Raw genomic sequence first — 24,338 nt, 5'->3', positions numbered from 1 at the left:
ACACCGGGGCACACCGAGCACCGCACCCCTGCGCTCCAGAGCACAAAACACCCCTTCCCACCGCTCTCACCTGAGAAACACAGCACCCCTTCAGCCGCTGCCGCCTCTCTCGCTCCTCCCGAGCTTCTTGGCCTCCCACACCCTCTGCACCGCACCTGGGCCCCGCCAGTGCCGCGGGCTGGGGGGCAGCAGCTGCACCTTCCTCTGCCTCTGCTCCAGCCCTTGCCCAGGTGCCTCGGCTCCCTTCGTGCTCGCCACCAACTGATGGCTTCAGAAGGCTGACCTGGAGCAGAGGCCAGGCACAGTTACACCATAAAGCAGGCATTTGTTAAAAGGCCTCCACGGAGCCACCTTGGGCAGAACAAGAGCCCAGCCAGGCTACGCCCAAGATGAACCAAAATGGCCACAAAATGGACAAGGTCACGAGGTCGGTCACTTTTATCAGTTCTGCTCCATTTGCATCTTGGAGTTAATTGTCCAATTATAGCTTTAGCTGATGAAGTCCCATCCTTCTTGTTTTTCTCTCCTTACTCCACGTTGTTTATGTTCTTGGGCCTGAGGTTTGGATTATTTGTCCTTGGGTTCCCAGCTAGAGCAGGAATTGTTTTGTCTCCCTGCTCTGTGAACAGAGCTCAGCATCCCTTAATATGAAGCCCGGAGCCACAGAGTAAAGCAGCAGAGAATCTGAAAAAAAGAAAAGTCAAAACCTGAGGCATCAAATCAATGGGACACCCCCACACTCACCAGACCCCCCCCCCCCATGGCACTCCACACGCCCCCCCCCCCCCCATTGATTGAAGCCCCCCAAAACTCCCCCTGGCCCTACACCGGCCCGTGTTCTCATCTGGGAAACCCAGAATCTTTGGGAATTCTCAACTGGGAAGCCCCAAATCTCTAGAAACCTCACCTGGGCCTCCCAAAACCTCACCTGGGATGCCCAAAACCTCACCTGGGATGCCCAAAACCCCACCTGGGACCTCCAAACCTCACCTGGGAGCCACCAAAACCCTTCCAGGATCCCCCCAAGCCCCCAAGGATCCCCCAAACTCCATCTGGGACTCCCCCAAACCCCCCCAGCAGCCTCCAAACTCCACTAGGACCCCCCAAAAAACCCCAAACCCTGGTGACCGTGGGACAGAACTGGTGGCACTGGCTTGGTGGCACTGGAATGATGACACAGAGGTGGTGGCACTGGGACAGCCCCGGGGACCCTGGGGTGGTGGCAGTGGGATAGAACTGGTGGCACTGGGACAGGGATACTGGAACAGGACTGGGGACGCTGGGAGGGGAGACTGGGATGGGGACGTCAGGAAGGGACTGGGAGCACTGGGCTGGTGCACTGGGGTGGAACTGGTGACACCAGGACACAACAGGTGACACTGGAATGGGGACACTGGGACACAACTGGTGACATTGGGACAGGGACATTGGGACAGGATGGGGGGCAGTGGGATGAGACTGGAGACACTGGGCTGAAACTGGTGGCACTGGGCTGGTGACACTGGTATGGGGACAATGGGGTGGTGGCGCTGGGAGCACTGGGCTGGTGGCACTGGAATTGAACTGGGGACACTGGGCTGGAACTGGGTTGGTGACACCGAATGGTGGCACTTGGGTGGTGACAGTGGAATAGAACTGGTGGCACTGGGATTGAACTGGGGACACTGGGGTGGTGACAGTGGGGCAGCCCTGGAGACACTGGACTGGTGGCACTGGGCTGGTGGAGGTGGGATGGAACTGGGGACCCCAGGACAGGACTGGTGGCAGTGGCACAGGGACACTGGCATTGAACTGGTGCCACTGGATGGGTGGCACTGCCATGTCCCTGGTGCCACCTGTGCAGTGTCCCCATGACCCTGCAGTGTCCCTGGACTTGGCCCGCACTGCCCTGGGGGTGGCTGAGGACGGTGTAAATCTCTGTCCAGAGTTTCTCTCATCTGCCTCAGGATCGTTGTGAAAAGGACAGAAACTGGGGCCACTGAAAAGACCCTGGCTGGAATCCTGGTCTTGCTCAGGACAGTTGTTCACCAAGACCCTGAGGCCTGAGCAAAGCCCTTGGCTTGCCAAGCTGTTGTTTGCAGGTGTGTTTGCTTCCATGGAAGACTGAACCTAGTGAAAAGGAGAGACCTTGCCCTTTCTTGTGCCTGCTTCACAACAATGGCCCTGGAATTTCCCCACCTCTCAGCTTGGCTGGACTTTTCTGGGGTACCTTTGGTGGTCCCCACAGAAGACCCCACATCTGCTTCACAGCCACCGTGACGGACTGAGATGGGAGAAGCCTCTCCCTCAAGGACTGAGACATGAGACCCCTGTGTGGAGAAGCTCCCCCTCCTCCCAAGGACTGGGACTGAAACCCCTCACCTGGGGGAGGTGTGTGGGGGAGGCGAGCTGACCAAAGTGAGATGTGCACCTGCAGGTGTGACCATTGCACCAAGAAGACAATGGTTCTCACCCACTGCTGAGAATATGGACTGTTTGTACCCTTCTTCAATACCTTTCTTTTTTTCCCCCCAGAAATTACAATAGACTATTCTGTACTACTTTTGATTCGATTTCAAGACTCATCCCCTTCCCCCATCAAAAAAGACTATAATAGGAGTTCGAATCGACCAGAGTCTTTGAGATCTCCCCTGACGTGACCAGGCAAACTCCATCGACTGAGACTTTGAAGGCCTTTGTCTCTCTACGTTTGGTAGCTATATAGCTTCCTTTCTCTTCCTCCCTCTTTTTTCTTCCTCTTCCCTTTTTCCCCAATTCCCCCCAATGCATTTTGCTGTGGTCATTCAATAAAAGTGCATTTGTTTTTTGATTGTTACTGCAAATCCCCTCACCGTGTCTTTTTTTTTGCACTCTGAGATCAATTCACAAACCATCACAAAACCCCTTTGTAAGGATGGATCGTGACATTAAATTGGCATCAAGGACAGGATTCTGAGACAGAGGGGTTTGCAGGAGGTGAGCAGTCTGTAACAGGGGAAGGAAGTTTCACTCCACAAGGGGTGCGATTCGAATTTCCCACAAACTGCGCACGGCCAGGTGAAAAGCACCCCCATACTCTGTTGAGGGTTTTCTCCCAGAATTTCACAAAAGATCTGTTGGTGCAAAACGGGAAACTGTTTCTGTTGTGTTTGTGTGCATCTGCACTGTCTGGGAAGGAAGGGGCAGCTTGAGGAAATTAAGCAAGGGCCTCCCAGGCTGATTAGTCCCTTCACCTACCCAGGGCAGTGAGGGGAAACACAAGCGAGAGCTTTGTGGTTGTGTAACTTAAATCAGTATTTCCCTGACGTAGTTTTTGGTCCCTTAATAAAATAACTGTTTTTTTGGGGGTTTGTGTGTGTGTGTGTGTGCATCTGCACTGTCTGGGAAGGAAGGGACAACTTGAAGAAACTAAGCAGGGCCTCCCGGGCCGATTTTGTCTCTTCACCCACCCAGAGAAGCAAAGGGGAACACAGGAAAGGCTGTGTGGTTGTGTAACTTAAGTTTGCACCTCCCTGTCGTGGTTTTGGTCCCTTCAAAAAATGACTCAAAACCTCAGTGCAAAAGGTAAAGCTGAATTCTATGCTCTGCTTGCTAAATACAATGCCACACCTTCTCCAGGAGGAGAAGAATGGGCAAACTGCAATTGGTTTAATTTATAAAATGTTTCTGATAGAGTATGTTCTTTGCAACGTGAAACAAAAGTCAAACTGGGCAAAAATAAAACTCTCCTCTGCTCCATTTTGAGAGCTTGTCTTACAGCAGCTATAGAAACTCGCTTTAAGAGAAGGAGTGAGGAAAATGCTATAATAGACTCCCTTCAAAACTTGGTTGAAGTCTTGCAAAAACAATTAGATGAAGAAAGAACTGAAAATAATTTATTACGGGCTGCCTTGAGAGAGGAGCATGTTAAAAATTCACAGAATGCTGATTCCTCAAAAGAGACAGAGGAAAAGGAAACTCCTCACATTAATCAAAATTACCCTCAAACAGAATTAGCACTGATGGAAAATTGTGGGGAACACTGTTTTTACAATAGCACAAAACCTCTACTTAAAACAGAATGCAGCTATATCAGTAATGAAGATCTTGACCCACACATAACCACCAAAGAAATGCCGTACACTGCTGCTGAATTAACAAAACTTGCAAAGCAGTAGGGGCTTCTTCCCCACAAACCCAAAACAGAGCACATATCTCAAGTGTCTCTTATTGGGGGAGATCAGATTCTTTTGTCAGATCAAGAAGCCGGTGGGTGCTGGGGACATGGGGTGTTCTTCACAACGGGAGACAGACGCAGCCCATGGTCCCTAGCTCAGCACACAGCTTATTGGGCAGGGGGGCTTAACCCCTTGGAAAGGGGAGACCTTTTAACCATAGCTGGTACCCCCAGCCAACCCCTGGAAAACATTCACAAAGCTGCTTGCTTGCATTGATGCATGAAAGAAAATCAACTACAAGCTATGAGTCACCAATGCAATCACCTGTAAAGCCTGAAATTATGACCCCTTTAATTCAAGGGCTTCCAGGAACACTTAAACCTACAACAACTCTCCTTCAAAAAACCATAGTAGCTGTATCTCCTGTAGAAACACTAACAGATTTCTTAGTAACCAGAATGACCCGTTTGCTCCCCTTTATGACTTGTTGAGGAAAGGGATGAAATGGGATTGGACTCCTTCTCAGGAGGAAGCATTGCAATTGCTGATTTTTGAAGCAACAGCTCACCAAGCACTGGATCCTGTCCATCCCACAGATCCCTCTCAGGTGGAATGGGGATTTGCCTCCTCAGGGCTGTCAGCACACCTATGACAGCAGGGTCCTGAGGGTCTGACAAAGCCTGTTGGTTTCTATTCCTGTGGTTTCAAAGATGCTGAGAAAAGATACACTGCCTGGGATAAAGGATTGTTTGTGGTTAGCTTAGCTCTCACAGAAGTGGAAAAAAAACTTAGCAATACAAGAAAATTGTATTGCTTGGATAGCAGCCAAGACAAACTTGCCTCTGTGATTAAAGCAACCCCTCCTTTCTCCTCTGCTTCTGCTAACAGAGAGGGAGAAGGCAGTGCTCAGGCTGAGGAGCTGTTAACTGTCTGGAGTATTTTCCAACATGAGGGACAGAATTATTTTCTTGTCCGTATTTACATCGAGTCCTATGCTCTGTTTATATTTGGGTTGGTCCAGGCCAATGCTTTTAAAAGAGCTACCGGAGATAATACTGTTAAAGCATTGCAGGGATGGTTTGGAATTTTCCTAAAACCACAGGAAATTCAATCTGAGAATGTTTCTCACTTTACTCTCAAAGGTGTGCAGGATTTGGGCAAAAGGTGAAAGGATTCAATGGACTTCTCAAACCTCTTACTATAGATGGGGGGTAAATGGGTGTCCCAAAACCACAGCTTTCTGCCCCACAGCTCCAAGCACAATTCCTTCACTACGGGGACCAGATGATTTCAAGAACCCAGCACATTACCCTGGACAACCTGTTTTTGGTGGACTCCCCCCTACTGTACGGGGAGTCCCACTGGAGTTAAAAACCTCCCTGACAATTCCATTGTTCTAACTTTTTCTGCCTCTTCGTGGCAGAGTCTCTTGTGTCTACTTTTACAGAAGAACTCCGAGGGACATGAAGGCCTGATAAACCATGACAACACTAGCACTGCACGACAAAAATCATGTTTTCCCTTCCCTTTATGGTAACACCAGGTGATGATATCACACATAACATGTAAATTATTTGAACTTGAATAAATTGGCTGCCACAACTAGAGATTTGACCAAATTCCAGCAACCACTGCAGTTGTCCTTATTGGCTTTGGGAATCAGTGGCTGCCATCAAATATTTTACCAAATTGGGAGAAAGTAAATGTAAATGATGACAAATTGGTAATTGTTGCACTTGGTGTTACACAAAACAACCTTTCTCTGGCTCTCAGCTGTATTCAGGCACAATTGTGGATGCAGTCAGTTGCTGCCTCAATTGTAAGAGAAGGTGAAGAAGGCACTTTTCCTACTGAAATTTGGAAAATAATTTGGGACAGTGCCACTGATTTTGAAAGAGAATTCCAGTCCTGGTGGAACTTGGTAATCTTTACTTATGACCATATTACAAACACAGCCACTGCTCTCGTGTTAACCACACACAATGCCTCAGTGCATTTGCTATTTCTTATGATTGCATTAGGGCTGAATCATGATGGAGCTATTCTCTGTCCTTCTGAGCATAGGGAATGGGCCTGTCAAATTGGTGAGAAATGGCAAACTGTTAATTTAGAATCTTGTATTGTGCGAGAACAACAAGGGTTCATCTGTGAAAGTAATGCAGAAGAAGGGAAAACCAGAGGTGGGAGGCAAGGCTGGACTGGGAACTCCTTCTGGGTAAAACTCTCAGGGCACCGAGAAAACCCCTGTGGATCAGAGGTGAGGAGGCCAGTCGGTACCAGACTGCCACTGGTAGCAGTGCTGCTACTCACTGACTGCAAAGGAAGTGGAGGAAACACTTGTGAGAAGTGTTACTGTCCCTTGGATAGAGGAGATACAGTAAGTGCATTAATCAGAGCACACACAAACATGAATCCCAAATGTATCCATCACTCCCAGCTAACAGCCTGTAAAGAGGATAATGAAATATATTGGTTGGCGAAAAATATTGCAAACCCCAGCCAGATGATGTCAGGAGAGAGTGCCCTACGAAAGAATGATAGGTATGTTTTGAACAAGAAAGTGAAACCAACTTAGAGGATACATTCAAAGAGAAAGAAGTGCAATTGTAAATACAAAGGGATAGAGAGGGACAAATAAATGGAAAGAATCTTTTTATCAATATGGTGGAAAAGATTATGAAAGAATTTAATTTGACTGATTGCTGGGTTTGTAGGGGGACACACATAAGTGAAATTTGGCATTGGGATGGTATCAGTTTAGGTCCCCTAGACATTTTAAAATGGATTACATCAAGAAAAACATGGTAGTACCCAAAAGAAGGGCATGAGAGTGGAAGCTTAAATCAGCAATAATAGGGGAAGAGTGTTGATCAAGAAAAGGGAAAATGTATCCTATAGATGTAGGAGAAATGCCATGTAGAAGATATCTGGCAGCAAATGACACACATACCAGGTGGATCCCAGAAACTCCCCATTCATTTTGATCAACAGAAAAAACTGAAAGTCGATGTGTATACAGTGAAAAAGAAAAAATGTTTGAATATTTAAGAGATTATATCAACCCATTCTGGGCAACAGAAAACCTATCCAAATATTGGAAATATGTAACAAATCAAGATTCTAATTTCTGGGAGGCCCCTAAAAATCTATTTTGGATCTGTGGTAACACAGCCATTGTGAAGTTACCAAGAGGGTAGAGCGGGAGTTGCACAACTGGAGCAATAAAACCATCCTTTTTCTTACTGCCTAAGGGTGAGAAATCAAACCTGGGAGTCCCAGTATGTGATAATCTGACCTGAAAGAAAAGGCATTTAATTGGCAGAACCCAAAATTGGAACAATGAAATTTGGACCCCAGAAAGGATTATAGATACTGATGGGCCGGATGCCTGGGCCCAGGATGGATGCTGGGGATACAGAACCCCAGAATACATGCTCAATCGAATCATCCATCTACAAGCAGTGCTTGAAATCCTGTCCAATCAAACAACTCTGACCATCGATCTCTTAAACCAGCAGCAACAACAAACACAATCTGTAATTTCCCAGATCTGATTGGCAGTGGACTACCTCCTCACAGAGGAAGGAGGGATCTGTGGGAAATTTAACACTTCAGAATGCTGCCTAGAGATCGATGACCACAGTCATGTAATTAAAAACATTCCTCAAAATATTAGAAAACTAACCCATGTTGGGGCACAAAAATGGACCCCCTTGTTTGGAGACTCCGATTGGTGGGACAGCTTGTTCACCTGGAACGGTAAATGGTGGAAGAAATTGGTCTTTGTAGTGAGTGCACTGGCCAGTGTAATATTACTGCCATGTGTAATTCCCTGTCTAGTCTGGATAGTGACCAGCATTGTCCACAGCAGCATCATGCTGCAAGGGAGTGTGGAAAGGAAAAATGGTGAGAAAGTAATGTTAATGAAAGAACAGAGGGATCAGAATGCCAGAGATGTGCTTGAACAGTATGAGAAACTGAGAAAAGGAGAAGTTGAACTGTAAAAGATTGATGCAGGCTGGAAGCCTGATCAAATAGTTAGAGGGGAGAATTGTCAATAATATGTTAGAAACTGTTGTATAATAGTTGCTAGATCATTAAGCATGTACTGTTAGCTTGGTTGTTATATTGTAAAAGGGGTTAAAAGGGTAGCTATAAGAAATACGGTACCCAACGTCCCATCACACACCTCAGTAAAGGGCACCACCCCCAAGGGAAACCAGCCAGCCTGGACAGAACTGCCATGGGCCAATCAAGCGCCTTAAACCTTCATGCAAATGAAGGATCCAAAAAGAAACCAGTCCAAAGGGACAAGAAATAGGATAAAAAGAGACTTCTGACCCACTGAATCTGTGCCGCTCCACCTGGGACATCGGGGCCATCGCTGCTGAGGCAGCCCCAGCGCCGGCGCTGCAGCATCCTCGACGGGAACGCTCCTGCTCGGCCCGCGGGCCCCCTTGCTTTGGGCCTTTCTTTTTCTTGTAATAAATGCTGAAATCACTTTAGTACCAGGACACTGCTCTAGTATTTAACAACACGAAATTCAGGATTCTTGGGGCACATGAACAGATAATTCCTGGGGTACACAGAATTCAGGATTCCCGGGGCACACAAAGTTCAGGACTCCCAGGGCACACAGAATTCAGGATTCCCGGAACACACGGAATTCAGAATTCCCAGGGCACACAAGGTCAGGATTCCTGGGGCACATGGAATTCAGGATTCCTGGGGCACAGGGAATTCAGGATTCCCAGGGCACACGAGCAGACGGTGATCAGTCCCTCAGAGCTGAGCTCCAGCCGTGGCAGTGAATTCTCCCTGCAGTGAGTGACAGCCTGGCTGCCCTCCTCCGATGCCAAAGAGCGACAGGGAGAGGCTGCCCCCGACCCCTGCCCCCCATTCTCCCGGTATCTCTGCCCCCCATTCTCCCGGTATCTCTGCCCCCCTCCAGAGAAACTCCCAAAAGCCAGAGGAGTTCCCCCTCCCCCTCTTCTCGAGCACTCAGCCATCAGGGCCTCTCAGCAACGCAATGGGAAAAAATTGCACAAGTTACAAGGAAAGAACAGAAAAACCCAACCCCCAACAAGGGCTGGTGGTGGCTGCGGTTTTTGGGGGTTCCAGCGACCCCCGGGGTGGGGTCAGTGCTCAGCAGCGAGGGGGGGGCCCTCCCAAACCACAGCCGGGTGTGAAGAGCAAAGTTCACTCTTGGAAATTTGTAAATGTTTAATAAGGGCTATAAAAGGATTTTGGCACTCGGCCAAGGAACTCTCCCTGAACTTAACCCATTGTTCTCCAGATCCGGTTCCTCTGCAGGGCTACAAACACATTCCTGAGTTTAGACATTATTCAAACGTTCCCGGGAGGTTTGGATGTTCCAGGAACTCTTGTTTGGTTTTAACCTCTGACTTGTCTACAGGACATTCTGTAGATTGGGTCAATAGATTTGATTTCTTCTCCTGGCTTCATCCTGTTGTTTCACACCCCCTGATCAATTCATAAATTCTTCTCAGGTTTGTGTCACTGTTATCATCACCTGGAGAGGTCGGGCCCAGGTGTGAGAAACAAGGGAATTGTTTTACACCTGAGTCAGTCACATAAAAGCATTTTTATATTGCATAGTCTCTGTTTTAACATTTGTTATTTATCTATTTACTATTTGTCTATTTTTAATATTTTAAGGTCTATGATATAATATTGATTATAATCCAGCATTAAATGGGCTCTACGGTGCATAGATAAACTTATAGATTATATTGTACCAGCAGGCAGCTAGAAGGAATTATCAATAATCAATTATCAGGTACCAGAGCAAAAGACTTGTGAAAGTATTGTTTTGCCCCAGCCAATGCAGAATTGCAGCAGCCAATGCAGAATTGCAGAACCAATGCAGAACTGCAAAAGCCAATTATTAAATTGTCATTTATGACCCAGCTCTGCTGCAGGCACTGGGGAAAGCTGGAAGCTGCTGAGGGGGCTCCATCACCCCTGTCCCCTGTCCCTGAGTGTCCCCTGAGTGTCCCCGAATGTTCCTGAGTGTCCCCAGAGTGTCCCTGCAGGTCCCTGATTGTCTCTGCATATCCCTGAGTGTCCCCGGTGTCCCTGAGTGTCCCTGAGTGTCCCCAGTGACATCACCCCAGGAATTCCCATCAGGATTTGGGAAAATTCCAATGAAAATTCCCAGAACATTCCGCAAGTTTGTCTCAAATTCAACGAGGGGAGTGAGGAGGGAAGGAGCGACAGCAGTGATGTCCCCTGTTGATGTCACCACCCCGATGAAATCACGGTGGTGACATCCCTGTCCCCTCAGCAGCCCCCGGATGTCCTCCATGGCTTTATTGCACCACTCAGCCACCGTGTGGTCACTGGGGCCACCAGGGCCGTCGGGGCCACCAGAGCCACTGGGGCCACCAGGGGTCTTCGAGAGGAGCCTGCAGATGTCCCCAAGTGTCCCCAGCAGGTGACATGTGGCCGGGTGGGTGCTGGCCTCCCACAGCTGCTCGGCCTCAGCCACCACGGCCACCAAGACCTCAGGGACATCAGGGGACACCTCATTTGTCCCCTTCAGAATGGCCTCAATGGCCTCAAGCCAGAGCTGCAGCTCCCAGACGAAATACCTGGCTCTTTCACATGTGGCCATCAAGTGCTCCAGCAGCCCCAGGGCCACTTCCGAGCACTGTCCTGTCTTGGTGGCCGCCTCCTCCTCGCTGGTGGCCATCTCCTCCTCGCTGGTGGCCATCTCCTCATTGTCGGTGGCTGCTGCCACCCGGGCCTTGTGCATGGCCCCTGCCGAGGCCACCCCTTCCCTGTCCAGGGCCACTGGCAGCTGCTGGGCCGTGGCCGTCTGGTTGTCCCCAGCTGTCCCCCTGCAGGTCCCTGGCCTGGTGGTGGCCTCGGTGGTGGCCTCGGTGGTGGCCTCGGTGGTGGCCTTGTCCTCGCAAGCCTCGCAGAGCTCGGAGGCCCCCCAGGCCAGCAGGCCCCAGCTCTGGGCCAGCAGGGCCACCAACTCCCGCCAGGCCCAGGCTGAGGCTCTCACCTTGGCCCAGGTGGCCCCGGGGGTGGCCCTGAGGGTGACCAGGGCCTGGCTGAGGGAGGGGACATCGCGGTGGCTCAAGGAGGGGACACCACGGTGGCTCAGGGCATTATGGAGGTGCCAGGTGAAGCTCCTCAGGTCCATGGGCAGGGACTTTGGGGACGTGTGCTGATGCTCGTCCCTCTGTGGCCCAGTCACGGTGGCTGCCACCTTGCCCAGGGTGGCCTCCACAAACACCAGCAGCTGGGGAGGGTGCAGGGACCTGGTGGCACTTGTGGGTTTCTGGGGTGGCCCGTGTCCCCTCTCAGGGTCCCCTTTGTCCTCTCTCTGGAGGGCTCTGCTGTCCCCTCTGTCCCTTTGTCACCCCCTCATCCCTTCTGCCACTCCCTGCCACCCCCCACTGTCACTGCTGACACTCCTCTGCCACCCTCAGTCCCCTCCACCCCTCTGTCACCCTCCCCCTTCCTGCCACGCCCTCCTGTCCCCTCTGTCACCCCTGTCTCCCCCATGCCAGGATTGTCACACCTCACGGGGTTCCATGGCCACTGGGAACACTCTGGGGACATGCCAGGGACACTCCGGGGACACTCCTGTGACATTCCAGGTGACAAACACGCCCAGGTGACAGTTGGGGACAGGGTGGAACATGGTGCAGGCAGATGGAAGAAGCAGGAAGAGGTGACCTCACTGTCCCCCTTGCCCCCCCCCCCCCCCGCCTCTGGGCCCAGGACGGGGTCCCCAGTGTCCCCTCAAGGTCCCCTGAGTACCTCACATGGTGCTGGTTTTGCCTTGATGTCCCCAACAAGGCCCAAGTGTCCCCCAGTGTCCAGCTGGGGACACTGGGGACACACTGGGGTCCTGTTGGAGACCTTGGGGACACCCCCGTGTCCTTTCCCTTGGGGACACCGGGGCCACCCTGACGTCCCCTGTCCCGTTTTGGGTCACCCGATGTCCCCGATGTCCCCACAGTGTCCCCAGCAGGACCCTGGTGTGTCCCCAGTGCCCCCAGCAAGACATCAGAGGAGGCACTTGGGGCTTGTTGGGGACATGGGGGTAACACTGAGGCCATGTGGGGACACTCAGGGGACATCGGGGATCCCCTTGGGGACATTGGGGGACATTGGGGACCCTGCACCGGCCCCAGGGGTGGGGGGGGCAGAGGGGACAGTGACGTCACCTCTTCCTGCTTCCTCCATCCGGCTGTGCCACATTCCTGCGTGTCACCCAAGTGTGACTCGAGTGTGAGTGACACAGGTGTGACCCTAGTGTGACCCAAGTGTGACCCGAGTGTCACCAGAGTGTCACCCAGGCGTGTTCACCTCCGAGAGTATCCCTGGAGTGTCCCTGGAGTGTCCCCGAAGTGTCCCCAGCTGCCATGGAGACCTGCAAGGTGCGACCTCCCGGCACGGGGTGGCTGGAGGGGGCAGGGGGGACAGATGGGGTGGAGGGGACACAGGGGGTGGTGAAAGGGGGCAGTGGGGGACAAAGGGGCCACAGTGGTGGCAGGAGGGGACAGGGGTCTCCAAGGGGACAGGAGGACATTGAGTGAAGGGGGGAGGAGACAGAGGGGTGGAGGGGATGGAGGTGGTGGGGGGGGGCAGAGGGGACGAGGAGGTGACAAGGGGACAGGGGGGGCAGCAGAGCCCTCCAGGGAGGGGACAAAGGGAGCCCTGGGAGGCCACAGGGGCCACCCCAGGAGGCCACAAGTGCCACCAGGTCCCTGACACATCCTCTGTGCCCTCTCCAGCTGTTCCCAGCCCTGCTGCAGCCACAGGTCACCGTGGTGGCCACCCTGGGCGAGCTGCTGGCCACCCTGCCCAGCCTGGACGAGATCCTGCTCATGTCCCCAGGGTGCCTGTACATGGACCTGAAGGACTTCACCAGGGACCTCAGGGCCACCCTGTACCGCACTGATGACACCTTGTGGGGCCACAATGTCACCTACGATGATGATGATGATCCTCCCACCTCCCTGAGCAAGGCCCTGGCCATCTACAAGGACACCCCTTGGATCCCCAGGAACCGTGTGACAATGGTGACCATCATGTGGCACCTGTCCGTATCTGTGCTTGTGGACAGGTGGGCCCGGCTGGCCAGGAGGGCCACCGAGCTCTGCGAAGCCTGGAGGAGAGACGCCACGAGGGCGGCCACCAAGGTGAGACAGCGGGTGGAGGCGGCCCTGGGGCCACTGGAGCGCTTGGTGGCCGCGTGTGACAAAGCCACCGCCTTCCCCCGGGAGCTGTAGCGCAGGGTTGGAGACATCGAGGCCACCCTGACGGGGACAGATGAGGTGTTCCCCAATGTCCCTGAGGACTTGGTGGCCAAGGTGGCCGTGGCCGAGCGGCTGTGGGAGGCCAACGCCCGCCTGGCCAAGGATCACCTGCTTGGGACACTTCAAGACATCATCGACTTCTACTTTGGCTGTGGTCGCGCCAGTCCCAATGCCCGTGAGGTGGCCAAACGGTGCCAGAGAGCCATCGAGGACATCCCAAGGCTCCTTCAACCCCCGGAGCGTCCCCAGAGTGTCTCCAAGGTGTTCCCAGTGAGCATGGAGCTCCAAGAGTCAGGGGCAGGGGAGGGAAAGGGGGAAAGAGGTGACCAGGTGGGAGGCCGGGGCTGGCGGGAAGGGGCAGTGTAGGACAAAAGTACATGGGGGGTGGGGTGGAGGGAGGGAACAGGGGGTCTCCAAGGGGACAGGAGGGAGTGGCAGGAAGGGGGGACGTGACAGCGAGGGGGAGGGGCAGTGGGGGATGGCGGGGACACGGGAGCTGGCAGGGGGTGGCAGAGGGGATAGCAGGGGGTGGCAGGGGCTGCGAGTGTGATGGCAGGGGGAGCCAGAGGGGACAGCAGTGGGGGTGGGGTGTGGCAGAGGGGACATCCGAGGGGGCTGGGGTTGGGAGGGGCTGTAAGGGGAGGGGCAGGGGGTGGCAGAGGGAACAAGAGGCTGACAAAAGGGATGGAGGTTGACAAAGGAGACCCCTCGGGGGCCACAGGAGGCCACCCCAGGAGGCCGCAAGTGCCACCAGGTCCCTGACACCAGCCCTGTCCCCTCCCCAGCTGTCCCCGGCTCTGCTGCAGCCACAGGTCACTGTGGTGGCCATCCTAGGCGAGCTGCTGGCCACCCTGCCCAGTCGGGACGAGATGCTGCTACTGTCCCCAAAGCACCTGGACTTTGACATGGTGGAATTCACTGAGGAACTCCGGGCCACCCTGTACCGCTTTGATGACACCTCGTGGTGCCACAATGTCACCTCCAATGATGATGATGACCCTGTCACCTCCGATGATGATGACCCTCCCACCTCCCTGAGTCAGGCCCTGATCACCTGCAAGAGCACCCCATGGACCATCCGGAAGCGTGTGACGATGGCAGCCAGCAAGTGGCAGGGGTTGGTGGCTGCGCTTGCACGCAGGTGGGTCCAGCTGGCCAGCAAAGCCACTGAGCTCCGTAACACCTGCAGGGAGGTGGCCACCAAGGCCGCCATCATGGTAGCCACCGCCACTGCCCGGGCCAGAGAGCTGCAGGACGAGGCTGCCCATTATGGGACAGCTCAGGAAAACATGGTGGAGCTGGGTCAGGCCCTGGGTGGGGAGGAGGGGGCCGCGGTGGTGGCCAGGAGGGAAGCCCGGGTGAGGAGAGATGCCATGGTGGCTGCCAGCCAGGCAACCAGGGCCACCATGGTGAGACAGCGGGTGGATGTGGCCCTGGGGCTGCTGGAGCACTTGGTGGCTGCGTGTGACGAAGCCACCGCGTTCCCCCAGGAGCTGCAGCACTTGCTCAGGGACATCAAGCCTGCCCTGAAGGGGACAAAGGACACATACCCCAATGTCCCTGAGGACTTGGTGGCCAAGGTGGCCATGGCTGAGCAGCTGTGGGAGGCCAACACCCGCCTGGCCAAGGATCACCTGCTGGGGACACTTCCAGACAGCATCACGTTCTATTTCTATTGTGGTCCTGCTGGCCCCAATGCCTGTGAAGTGGCCGAGCGGTGCCAAAGAGCCATCGAGGACATCCCAAGGCTCCTTCGACCCCCAGAGCGTCCCCAGAGCGTCCCCAAGGTGTCCCCAGTGAGCATGGAGCTCCAAGAGGTGCGACCGGGGCAGAGAACAGAGAGGGACAGAAAGGACACTGGGTGGGGAGGGGGCAATGGGGGATGGTGGGGACATGGGGGGGGAGGGTGGAGGGAGGGGACAGGGGATCGCAAAGGGGACAGGAGGGAGTGACAGGAAGGGGGGAGGTGACAGAGAAGGGGAAGGCACAAAGGGGGCGGGGGGTGCAGTAGGGGGAACACCAGGGTGTGGGGACATGGGGGGTGGCAGGGGCTATGAATGTGGGGGTAGGGGGTGGCAGAGGGGACAGCAGAGAGAGAATGGGGGTGGCAGAGGGGACAGCACAGGGGCAGGGGGTGGGAGGGGCTATGAGGGGAGGGGCAGGGGGTAACAGGGAACAAGAGGCTGACAAAGGGCTGGAGGGGATGAAGGGGACCCCTCAGGGGCTCAGGGCCTCCGCAGGAGGCCATAAGTGCCACCAGGTCTCTGACGCCTCCTCTGTCCCCTCCCCAGCTGTCCCTGGCCCGGCTGCAGCCACAGGTCAGTGTGGTGGCCATCCTGGGTCAGTTGCTGCACACCATGCCCTGGCTGGACAAGGAGATGCTGCCCGTGTCCCGAAGGTGCCTGTACTGGGACCTGGAGGAATTCACCAAGGAGCTCCAGACCACCCTGTACCATATTGGTGGCACACAGTGGCACCGCACTGTCACCTCTGATGATGATGGCCCACCCGCCACCCTGAGCCAGGCCCTGGCTACCTATGAGAGCACCCCAGGGACCACCCGGGACCATGTGACAATGGTGGCCAGCAAGTGGCAGGGGTCAGTGGCTCTGCTTGTGAACAGCTGGGCCAAACTTGCCAGGGCAGCCACCAAGCTCCTCAACACCTGCAGGGATTTGGCCACCGAGGCAGATGACAAGGTGGCAACTGCCACTGCCAGGGCCAGGGAGCTGCAGGTCAAGGCTGCCCATTATGGGACAGCTCACGAAAACATGGTGGAGCTGGGTCAGGTGCTGGGCAAGGAAGAGGGAGCCAGAGTAGTGGCCAGGCCTGAAGCGCGGGTAAGGAGAGAGGCCTGGGTGGCCACCAGCGAGGCAACAAGGGCCACCATGGTAGTGAGACAGCGGGTGGAGGCGGCCCTGGGGCTGCTGGAGCGCTTGGTGGCTGCGTGTGACGAAGCCACCGCCTTCCCCCGGGAGCTGCAGCACCTGCTCAGGGACATCGAGGCCACCCTGGAGGGGACAAATGAGGCATCCCCTGATGTCCCTGAGGCCTTGGTGGCCAAGGTGGCTGAGGCTGAGCGGCTGTGGGAGGCCAACGCCCACCTGGCCCAGGATCACCTGCTGCAGACAGTTCCAGACTTCACTGAATTCTTGTTCAACAGTTGTCCCACTGGCCCCAGTGCCTGTGAGGTGGCTGAGCAGTGCCAAAGAGCCATCGAGGACATCCCAAGGCTCGTTCGACCACTGGAGCGTCCCCAGAGTGTCTCCAAGGTGTCCCCAGTGAGCAAGGAGCCCCAAGAGGTGTGACTGGGGCGGGGGGAGGGGAGGAGAGGGGGACAGAGGTGACACTGCGGGATGGGTCAGAGAAGGGGCAGTGTAGGGGGGGACATGGTGGGGAGGGGACATGGGAGCTGGCAAGGGGTGGCAGAGGGGAGAGCAGTTGGGGACAGGGGATGGGAAGGGCTGTAAGTGGAGGGCCCATGAGCAGCAGAGGGAATAAGAAGCTGACAAAGGGATAGAGGGGACAAAGGGGACCCCTCAGGGGCTCAGGGCCACCGCAGGAGGCCATAAGTGACACCAGGTCCCTGACACCTCCCCTGTCCTCTCCCCAGCTGTCCTCAGCCCGGCTGCTGCCACAGGTCAGCGTGGTGGCCATCCTGAGCAAGCTGCTGGCCACCCTGCCCAGTCAAGACAAGATGAAGGTCGTGTCCGCAGTGGACCTGTACAGGGACCTGGAGGAATTCACCAAGGACCTCTGGGCCACCCTGTACCACATTGATGGCACCTGGTGGTGCCGGGATGTCACTGTGGATGATGATGACCCTCCCACCTCCCTGAGCCAGGCCCTGGCCGCGTATGAGAGCACCCCATGGACCCCCCAGAACCGTGTGACAATGGCAGCCAGCAAGTGGCACACATCCGTGTCTGTGCTCATGAACAGCTGGGCCAAGCTGGCCAGGAAGGCCACCAAGCTCCGCAATGCCTGCAAGAGGGCGGTCAGTGAGGCGGCCGACATGGTGGCTGCCACCACCGCCCGGGCCAGGCACCTGCAGGACATGCTTGCCCGTTATTGGACAGCTCAGGAAAACATGGTAAAGCTGGGTCAGGCCCTGGGCGGGGAGGAGGGGACCAAGAAGTTGGATGCCCATGAAGCCCGGGTGAGGGAACAGGCCATGGAGGCCACCAGCGAGGCAACAAGGGCCACCATGGTGAGACAGCGGGTGGAGGCGGCCCTGGGGCTCCTGGAGCGCTTGGTGGCCGTGTGTGACGAAGCCACCGCCTTCCCCCGGGAGCTGCAGCGCCTGCTCAGGGACATCGAGGCTGCCCTGAAGGGGACAAATGAGGCGTCCCCTGATGTCCCTGAGGCCTTGGTGGCCAAGGTGGCCGTGGCCGAGTGTCTGTGGGAGGCCAACGCCTGCCTGGCCAAGGATCACCTGCTGGGAGCCATTGATGACATCATCAAGTTCTTTTTCTACGGTGCTCCCACCAGTCCCAGTGCCTGTGGGGTGGCCGAGCGGTGCCAAAGAGCCATCAAGGACATCTCAAGGCTCGTTCGACCCCTGGTGTGTCCTCAAAGTGTCCCCAAGGTGTCCCCAGTGAGCATGGAGCCCCAAGAGGTGAGACCAGGTGGAGAGGGGACAGAGGGGACACTGGGTGGGGAGGGGGCAATGGGGGCTCTAGGGGACACAGGGGTGGTGAGAGGGTGCAGGGGGTCACAAAGGGGAAAGGAGGGAGTGTCAGGAAGAGGAGAGGTGACAGAGGGGTGGAGGGGACACAGGGTGGGAGGGGGCAGTGGGGGATGGGAATGACTGGGTGGGGGAGGGGACATGGGGACTGGAGGGTGGTGGCAGAAGGGACAGCAGAGGGTGGCAGGATCTACGAGTTTGGTGGCAGGGGGTGGCAGAGGGGACAAGAGGGTGACAAAGGGATGGAGGGGACAGCAAAGTTCTTCAGGGAGGGGACAACGGGGACCCCAGGAGGGCACAGGGGCCACCACAGGAGGCCACAAATGCCACCTGGTCCCTGACATCTCCCCTGTCCCCTCCCCAGCTGCTGGAGGCTCCGGTGTCCGTGGTGGCCACCCTGGGTGAGGTGGTGGCCACTGTGACCAGGCCACACCGGGGCGTGCGGCGCTGTGTGCCCCCAAAGTCCCTGCACGCGCCCCTGGGGAGATTCACCTGGAGCCTCCGTGAGACCCTGGACCGCGGCGCTGTCACCTCCCTGGGCGACTCTGGTGTCCCCTCCCTGAGCCAGGCCCTGGCTGCCCTTGAGGCCACCCCAGGGACCACCTGGGCCAATGTGAGAGCCATGGCCAAGGCATGGCGGGAGTCGGTGGCCAAGCTCGTGGACAGCTGGGACTGTCTGGCCAGGGAGGCCACCAGGCTCCGTGAGAAGGAGGTCATGGACCAGCAGCTGATGGTGGCCCTGGACGAAGAGGAGGTGGCCAGGGAAATGGCCACACATGATGCCCAGGTGTCAGCAGCCACCAATGAGGCCATGGGAGAGGCTGTGGTGGCCACCAGGTCGGCAATGGCGGCCACCAGGAGGGGACATTGGGTGGAGGAGACCCTGGGGCTGCTGCAGCGCTTGGTGGCCAAGTGTGACAGAGCCACCTTGTTCACCTGGATCATGGAGTGCCGGCTCAGGGACATCGAGGCCATCCTGAAGGGGACAAATGATGTATCCCCTGATGTTCTCCAGGCCTTGGTGGCCAAGGTGGCCAAGTTTGAGTTGCTGTGGGTGGCCAGCGCCCGCCTGGCCAAGGATCACCTGCTGGGGGCTCTGTGGGTCATTGACAACATCCTCTTGAGTCCCTATGGTGGCCATGGTGTCCTGGGTGGCCCCAGCAGCTGCGCAGTGGCCGAGCGGTGCCAAAAAGCCATCGAGGACATCCCAAGGTTGCTGGGCCAGTGATGTCACTGCTGTGATGTCATTGGGGCTGTGACGTCACTGGGGAGACTTGTGGCCACTCGAGTACCACCAGCTCCTCGTGTCACCAAGAGTCCCTCAAGTGCCACCAGCCTGGGACAGAACTGGTGCCACCTGAGCAGTGTCTCCATGTCCCTGAAGTGTCCCTGGGGGTGGCCAAGGATGGTCACCTGCTGCTGGCCCTGCCTGCCGTGGCCGTGTCCTGCCAAGTGGCCTGGCGGAGGGAGGGGACACCTGGCCACCAGCGGGCCACCAGTGGGCCATGTCCCTGCAGGGGAAGGGGCCTGGGAGGTGACATCACATCGTCCCGCTCCTCCCCGGCGGGTGCCATTCCTTGGACATTGGCTCTGGCTCTGCAGGGAGATCAAACCAGCTCTGAGAGATCAAAGGAACAATGGGAAGGGTTCCCTGACTGATGGATGGAAAAAGAGATTTGCCTTCACAAACAATTGGGCCTTGGGGGTTAATAAATTAATTAATGCTGACATCAGCAACTCAGTGCCAGCCCAGTGTCCCCAGTCCTGTCCCAGTGCCACCAGCCCAGTGCTCCCAGTTTCATCCCAGTTTCATCCCAGTGCCACCACCCATTGTCCCCATACCAATATCACCATCCCAGTGTCCCCATCCTGTCCCAGTGTCCCTGTCCCAGTATTCCCATTTGTGTCCCAGAGTCCCTAGTTCCACCCCAGTGTCCCCACTTCCATCCCAATGCCAGCATCCCAGTGTCCCTATCCTGTCCCAGTGTCCCAATCCCAGTGTTCCTAGTGTCACCAGTTCCACCCCAGTGCCACCAGCCCACTGTCCCCAGTTCCTCCCTGATGTCCCCATCCCAGTGTCCCCTCCCAGTGTCCCCAGTCCTGTCCCAGGATCCCAATCCCACCAGTCCACTGTCACCAGTCCCCTCCTGTGGGGGGAACAGTGTGGGATGCGGAGATTCAGGGACATCACACCACAACCAATATGATCCAGTGAAGCCAAATTTATTATCCTTAAAAAGACTGTATTTATAATAATTCTCTACTGTCCACACGTCTCTAGCTAATACATGATTGGCCAGGCCTATCTGTTCACATGTCTGAGATAGGATGCTGATTGCATCAGCTAACTTCTCACGCGTCTGGCTGTGGTTTTCTGTCCCACCCCTGAACTGTCTTTTTCCTTACTTTCCCAAGCTCACTGACAAACTTGCTGAGTCCATTTGACTCTTCTTCTTGTATCTTTTCCAAGAATATACCGACCCCATTTTCTGAATATGTCCATTATTGTTTGTGAACGTGTCCATTATCCATTATCCCAAGCAGGCTGGATTGTGCATCAGATGAATATGGCCATTGTTTCTCAAAAACTCCTCAATCTGCAACAAATCCTCAACATTTCCCCCGATTTGTTTTTGCACAAGCCAGACTGATTTAAAAGCACGGTCAATTAGTTTCTGCATACAGCGTAGTAAGCAAGGCACTATAAGCAGAATTGAAAAAAGGATACAAAGTAGCACAATTTATTCCCCAGGATTTTAGCCACACATCAAAGGAATTCTCAACAACTCTGAGCTTTTGCACATTCTTCTTAAGCAGTGTCAGTTTTTTGTGAATAGATTCAGAGTGGTCAGAGAGATTCATGCAGCACATCCCTTCAAAATCCTCACACCCATATCCTTGTGCTAGCAACAAAAAATCTATAGCAGCTCTGTTTTGTAGCACAGCGTGACATATGCTACCTACATCAGTGGTAAGCTCATTCAGTATTGCAGATGTAATGTTAATTTGTTTTCCTGTCCAACAAGCCAATAGTTTCAATTCGTAAGGGCCTGTGAAGAAGCTACGCCTGGTGTAAAAAGTGATGCCAGCATAACTGAAGGCCTATTCCACAATTCTACATTATCCTTACAGCCTGAGCCTAATGAATGCACACTACATTTCTGACGCTGGTATTTGTGCCTGATGTTAAGCATCTGTTGAATTCTAGGGGCAAACAGTGTCAGTTTCCCAAAATAGCAAGGTCCTCCTAATGCTTTCTGAGGAATTGCAGTCCAAGATCTATCTCCACAAATGAGAAAAACTCCAGGAGGCAACATGCTTGCTGATTTTTGTTTTAGGGGCACAGACCGTGTCCAGTTGGCACAGTATGCCGTGGTATTGTAATACCACGAAGAAACAGGAGATATCCAAGTGCTGTCATCTCTGGGCTTTCCTGACCTCTCTCTAATCAGCTCTCTGCCCTTGAAGTACTCAAAGAACAAACAATAATTTCCTGGCACTGATCCCAGAATATCCAGCTCCTGTGGCTCCTGACTTGAAGTTTTTAAATTTTCAGTGATTTTAAATGCCTGAGCTCCTGAAGGATTTCTAGGGATTTTTTGCTTTTGACACCAATTTTCTGTGATTATTCCATTCTGATTAGTACACCAATTTGACCAGGCCTTGCTTAAGTTACCATAAATTTGAGCTCTGGTCCATTTTCCAAATTCTTCCGTTGAGTCTAAGGGAACTCCAATTAAGCAGGTAGGAAATGGATCTGAAGGTGTAGCTAGCAATAAGCAGAAGGATTCTTGCCCTGTCCTGTTAGCCCATGTAACCCACATGTTAGCTCGCTGCTCTATATTGCACATTCCCTGCGTCTCCTTAATCACTGCACTCAGCAACATTGTTAATATCTGCCAGGTTATTGCCATTGCTGCCGTTGTCTACGATCACACCTGCACTTTGCCCAAAATGCTTTGGCCTGTTCCCACTCCCTATCACTAACGTGATGGATTTGTGGCACTGCTATTCCCACTCTACATTCAGTAACTGTTATCTTGCTCCCTAGTACAATTTGGTTTACTAGAGCAACGAAAACAAGTCTAAACTGCACTCACAGTAACAATCTCTGCTCATATGTTGCTATTAAAGATACATCCTGGAGAAAACTCTAATATTTCCCCGAATTACGCCCTAAAAATTTAGCTAATGCTATTCTTGGGGTAAAAGTGTTAAGATGGTTAGAGCATCTATTGCATGTTAGGTTAGTAGGCTTAAATTTTTGCTTTTTCTTTCAAATCAAGGCTAAATTATGTTCCTGACGAACTTGTTGCCAAGTTTTTAAGTTACACTTTATACAATGAACCTTAAGCCGCAGCTTGCATGGCCTAGGAATTCTTTCTGATAACAAAAGAACTAGCGCTAAATGTCACACGAAGTCTGTAAAATGAATATGTATGAACCTATTGTGAAATTGTATGCATTTGTATTTGAGGAGAAAGATAAAAAGGGACCTGGAGATCCCAGAGGCACGCATGCCTTTTTAGGGGAGTAATCCCCGCATGCGTCCAGCGCTGCAATAAACATACCAGCTTTACAACTTTTACAAAGTTGTGGAGTTTTTGATTTTCTCCCCAAAACATAACAGATCCCTGCCAACCAAACCTAGCAAAGTACCAGGAGTTTGCATGACATAAGGCCTTATAGATGCATTTACTCCATCTGGGAAGGTAAAGGTAATCACATCTTTGCTCATTTGAGTTGCTTGAGTCCCCCCAATACCTGAAATGCCTAAAATGGGGTTAACTAATGCCCAATCTTTAGGCCATATTGTGTGTGAAATTATGGTTACATCTGCCCCAGTGTCAATTGTGAGATTTTTAGTAATAGAATCACCATTAGGATGTGTCAGTGTTACTTGTTGATTTGGTTTACCTCTTGTGATGTCCATGGCTCAATATACTTCTGGGTTACCTGTGGAACCAAAGCTTCCTGTTCCCCGCTCCTTGTCGCCTGCACAGGAGACACAAGACTTAAAAGGAACAAGCTGAGCAATTCCTGAACCTTTGGGAATAGACACAGGAGGGAAAAATGTTCTAACCATAATTTTAACAACCCCTTGATAGTCCGCATCAATAACCCCAGGGATTATGTCCAATCCCCTTTTACTGGCAGATGATCTCCCTAACAGAAAAGCACTAAGCCCACCCCCAAGGGTCCTTTTACATTGGTGTCTATCAGGTGAACAGCAGAGTCCGTGATGGTGACGTCTACTGCGGTGTCCACGTCCAGTCCGGCACTTCCGGCTGTCGACGATCTGAGTGAGCAGAGTCCCCCTTGACTGTGACTGTGCAAGCTGGGATTTTAAGCCAAATTGTGAGATTGCATTTCTTACCCTCTCTAAAATCTTCCAATCAAAAGGTTCCCAAATTCTACCTCCACCATTAGTTACTACAGGAAAAGCCTGTAAATCATTTGCGACAAAAGTCCCTTTTATAATCGCTTCTGTAATAACCCCCTGCCACTTGCGGTTTTTTGCTGCTTCTATTTAAGGGTCACATTCCAGTTCTAATTCCACATTCTTTACAGCATGAGAGGGAGGATTTTGTATAACCAGCTGGGATGCTGACTCAGAGACAACATGAGAGGGAGGTACCCGCTTTCCTGATTGTCTGTCCGAACCCACAATCATAGGTAGAGCCATTTTTTCAAAAGAATAATCTCTTTTAGGGACAACTGAATCCTTCTGTTGAATTACCAATTTTTGTAAATTGTCCACAAGAGACCTTAAATCCTCTTCAACAGAAGTATTATACAGAACAACATCTCTTTCCTTATCCTTTACAGCATGTTTAGTCTCTAAGTTACTGTTATCAGCAGTTTTTTCACTCTGAGTAGAACAGTCTTTTGTTCTGCAGACTAACAAGCCCGAAGAACTTTTTTCACTGCGAGTGCAAGTGTCCTTTGGTCTGCAGACCAACACCTCTGAAGAGGCAGCAGCTTCCTCTTTCTCACTAGGAGCTGGAGGAGCAGTTGGTGTAATGCTCGATGCTGAGCTGAGGGGTTGTGGGCTGTGCGAGGGAATATCTAAGGTTGTAGAAAACAGTGGCTGAACTGAAGTTACCGGGAAGGCCTGAGGCTTTTCTGGCTCAGAGGCAAGGGCAGAACAAGCTGCAGAAGCAGCCTTCCTCTCTGCCTTTAAACCTTGTAAAGCTTCTATGATGATTTTCC

General features: G+C 53.5%; 1 protein-coding gene and 1 long non-coding RNA gene across 2 annotated transcripts in view; both read left to right on the top strand.

Annotated features, from left to right (window-relative positions):
• The first annotated feature begins 7 nt into the window (after positions 1-7).
• LOC132340661 (uncharacterized) lies at positions 8-2,822 on the top strand. The gene is made up of 2 exons (XR_009489978.1): positions 8-427; positions 1,947-2,822. It is a non-coding gene; the product is annotated as an uncharacterized LOC132340661 (long non-coding RNA).
• A 10,205-nt stretch (positions 2,823-13,027) lies between these two features.
• LOC132340466 (uncharacterized) overlaps positions 13,028-24,338 on the top strand; it is a 34,354-nt gene continuing 23,043 nt past the window's right edge. Inside the window, exons 1-6 of the mRNA XM_059871492.1 lie at positions 13,028-13,321; positions 13,412-13,708; positions 14,245-14,730; positions 15,751-16,494; positions 16,552-16,740; positions 17,052-18,056. Of these exons, the coding sequence (XP_059727475.1) occupies positions 13,028-13,321; positions 13,412-13,708; positions 14,245-14,730; positions 15,751-16,494; positions 16,552-16,740; positions 17,052-18,056 (3,015 nt within the window). The remainder of the gene's footprint in view (positions 13,322-13,411; positions 13,709-14,244; positions 14,731-15,750; positions 16,495-16,551; positions 16,741-17,051; positions 18,057-24,338) is intronic.

The sequence above is a fragment of the Haemorhous mexicanus genome, chromosome 32, assembly GCF_027477595.1.
Source record: "Haemorhous mexicanus isolate bHaeMex1 chromosome 32, bHaeMex1.pri, whole genome shotgun sequence".
In the NCBI taxonomy this organism is placed as follows: Eukaryota; Metazoa; Chordata; class Aves; order Passeriformes; family Fringillidae; genus Haemorhous; species Haemorhous mexicanus.
This window is presented reverse-complemented; position numbering and strand designations above follow the sequence as displayed.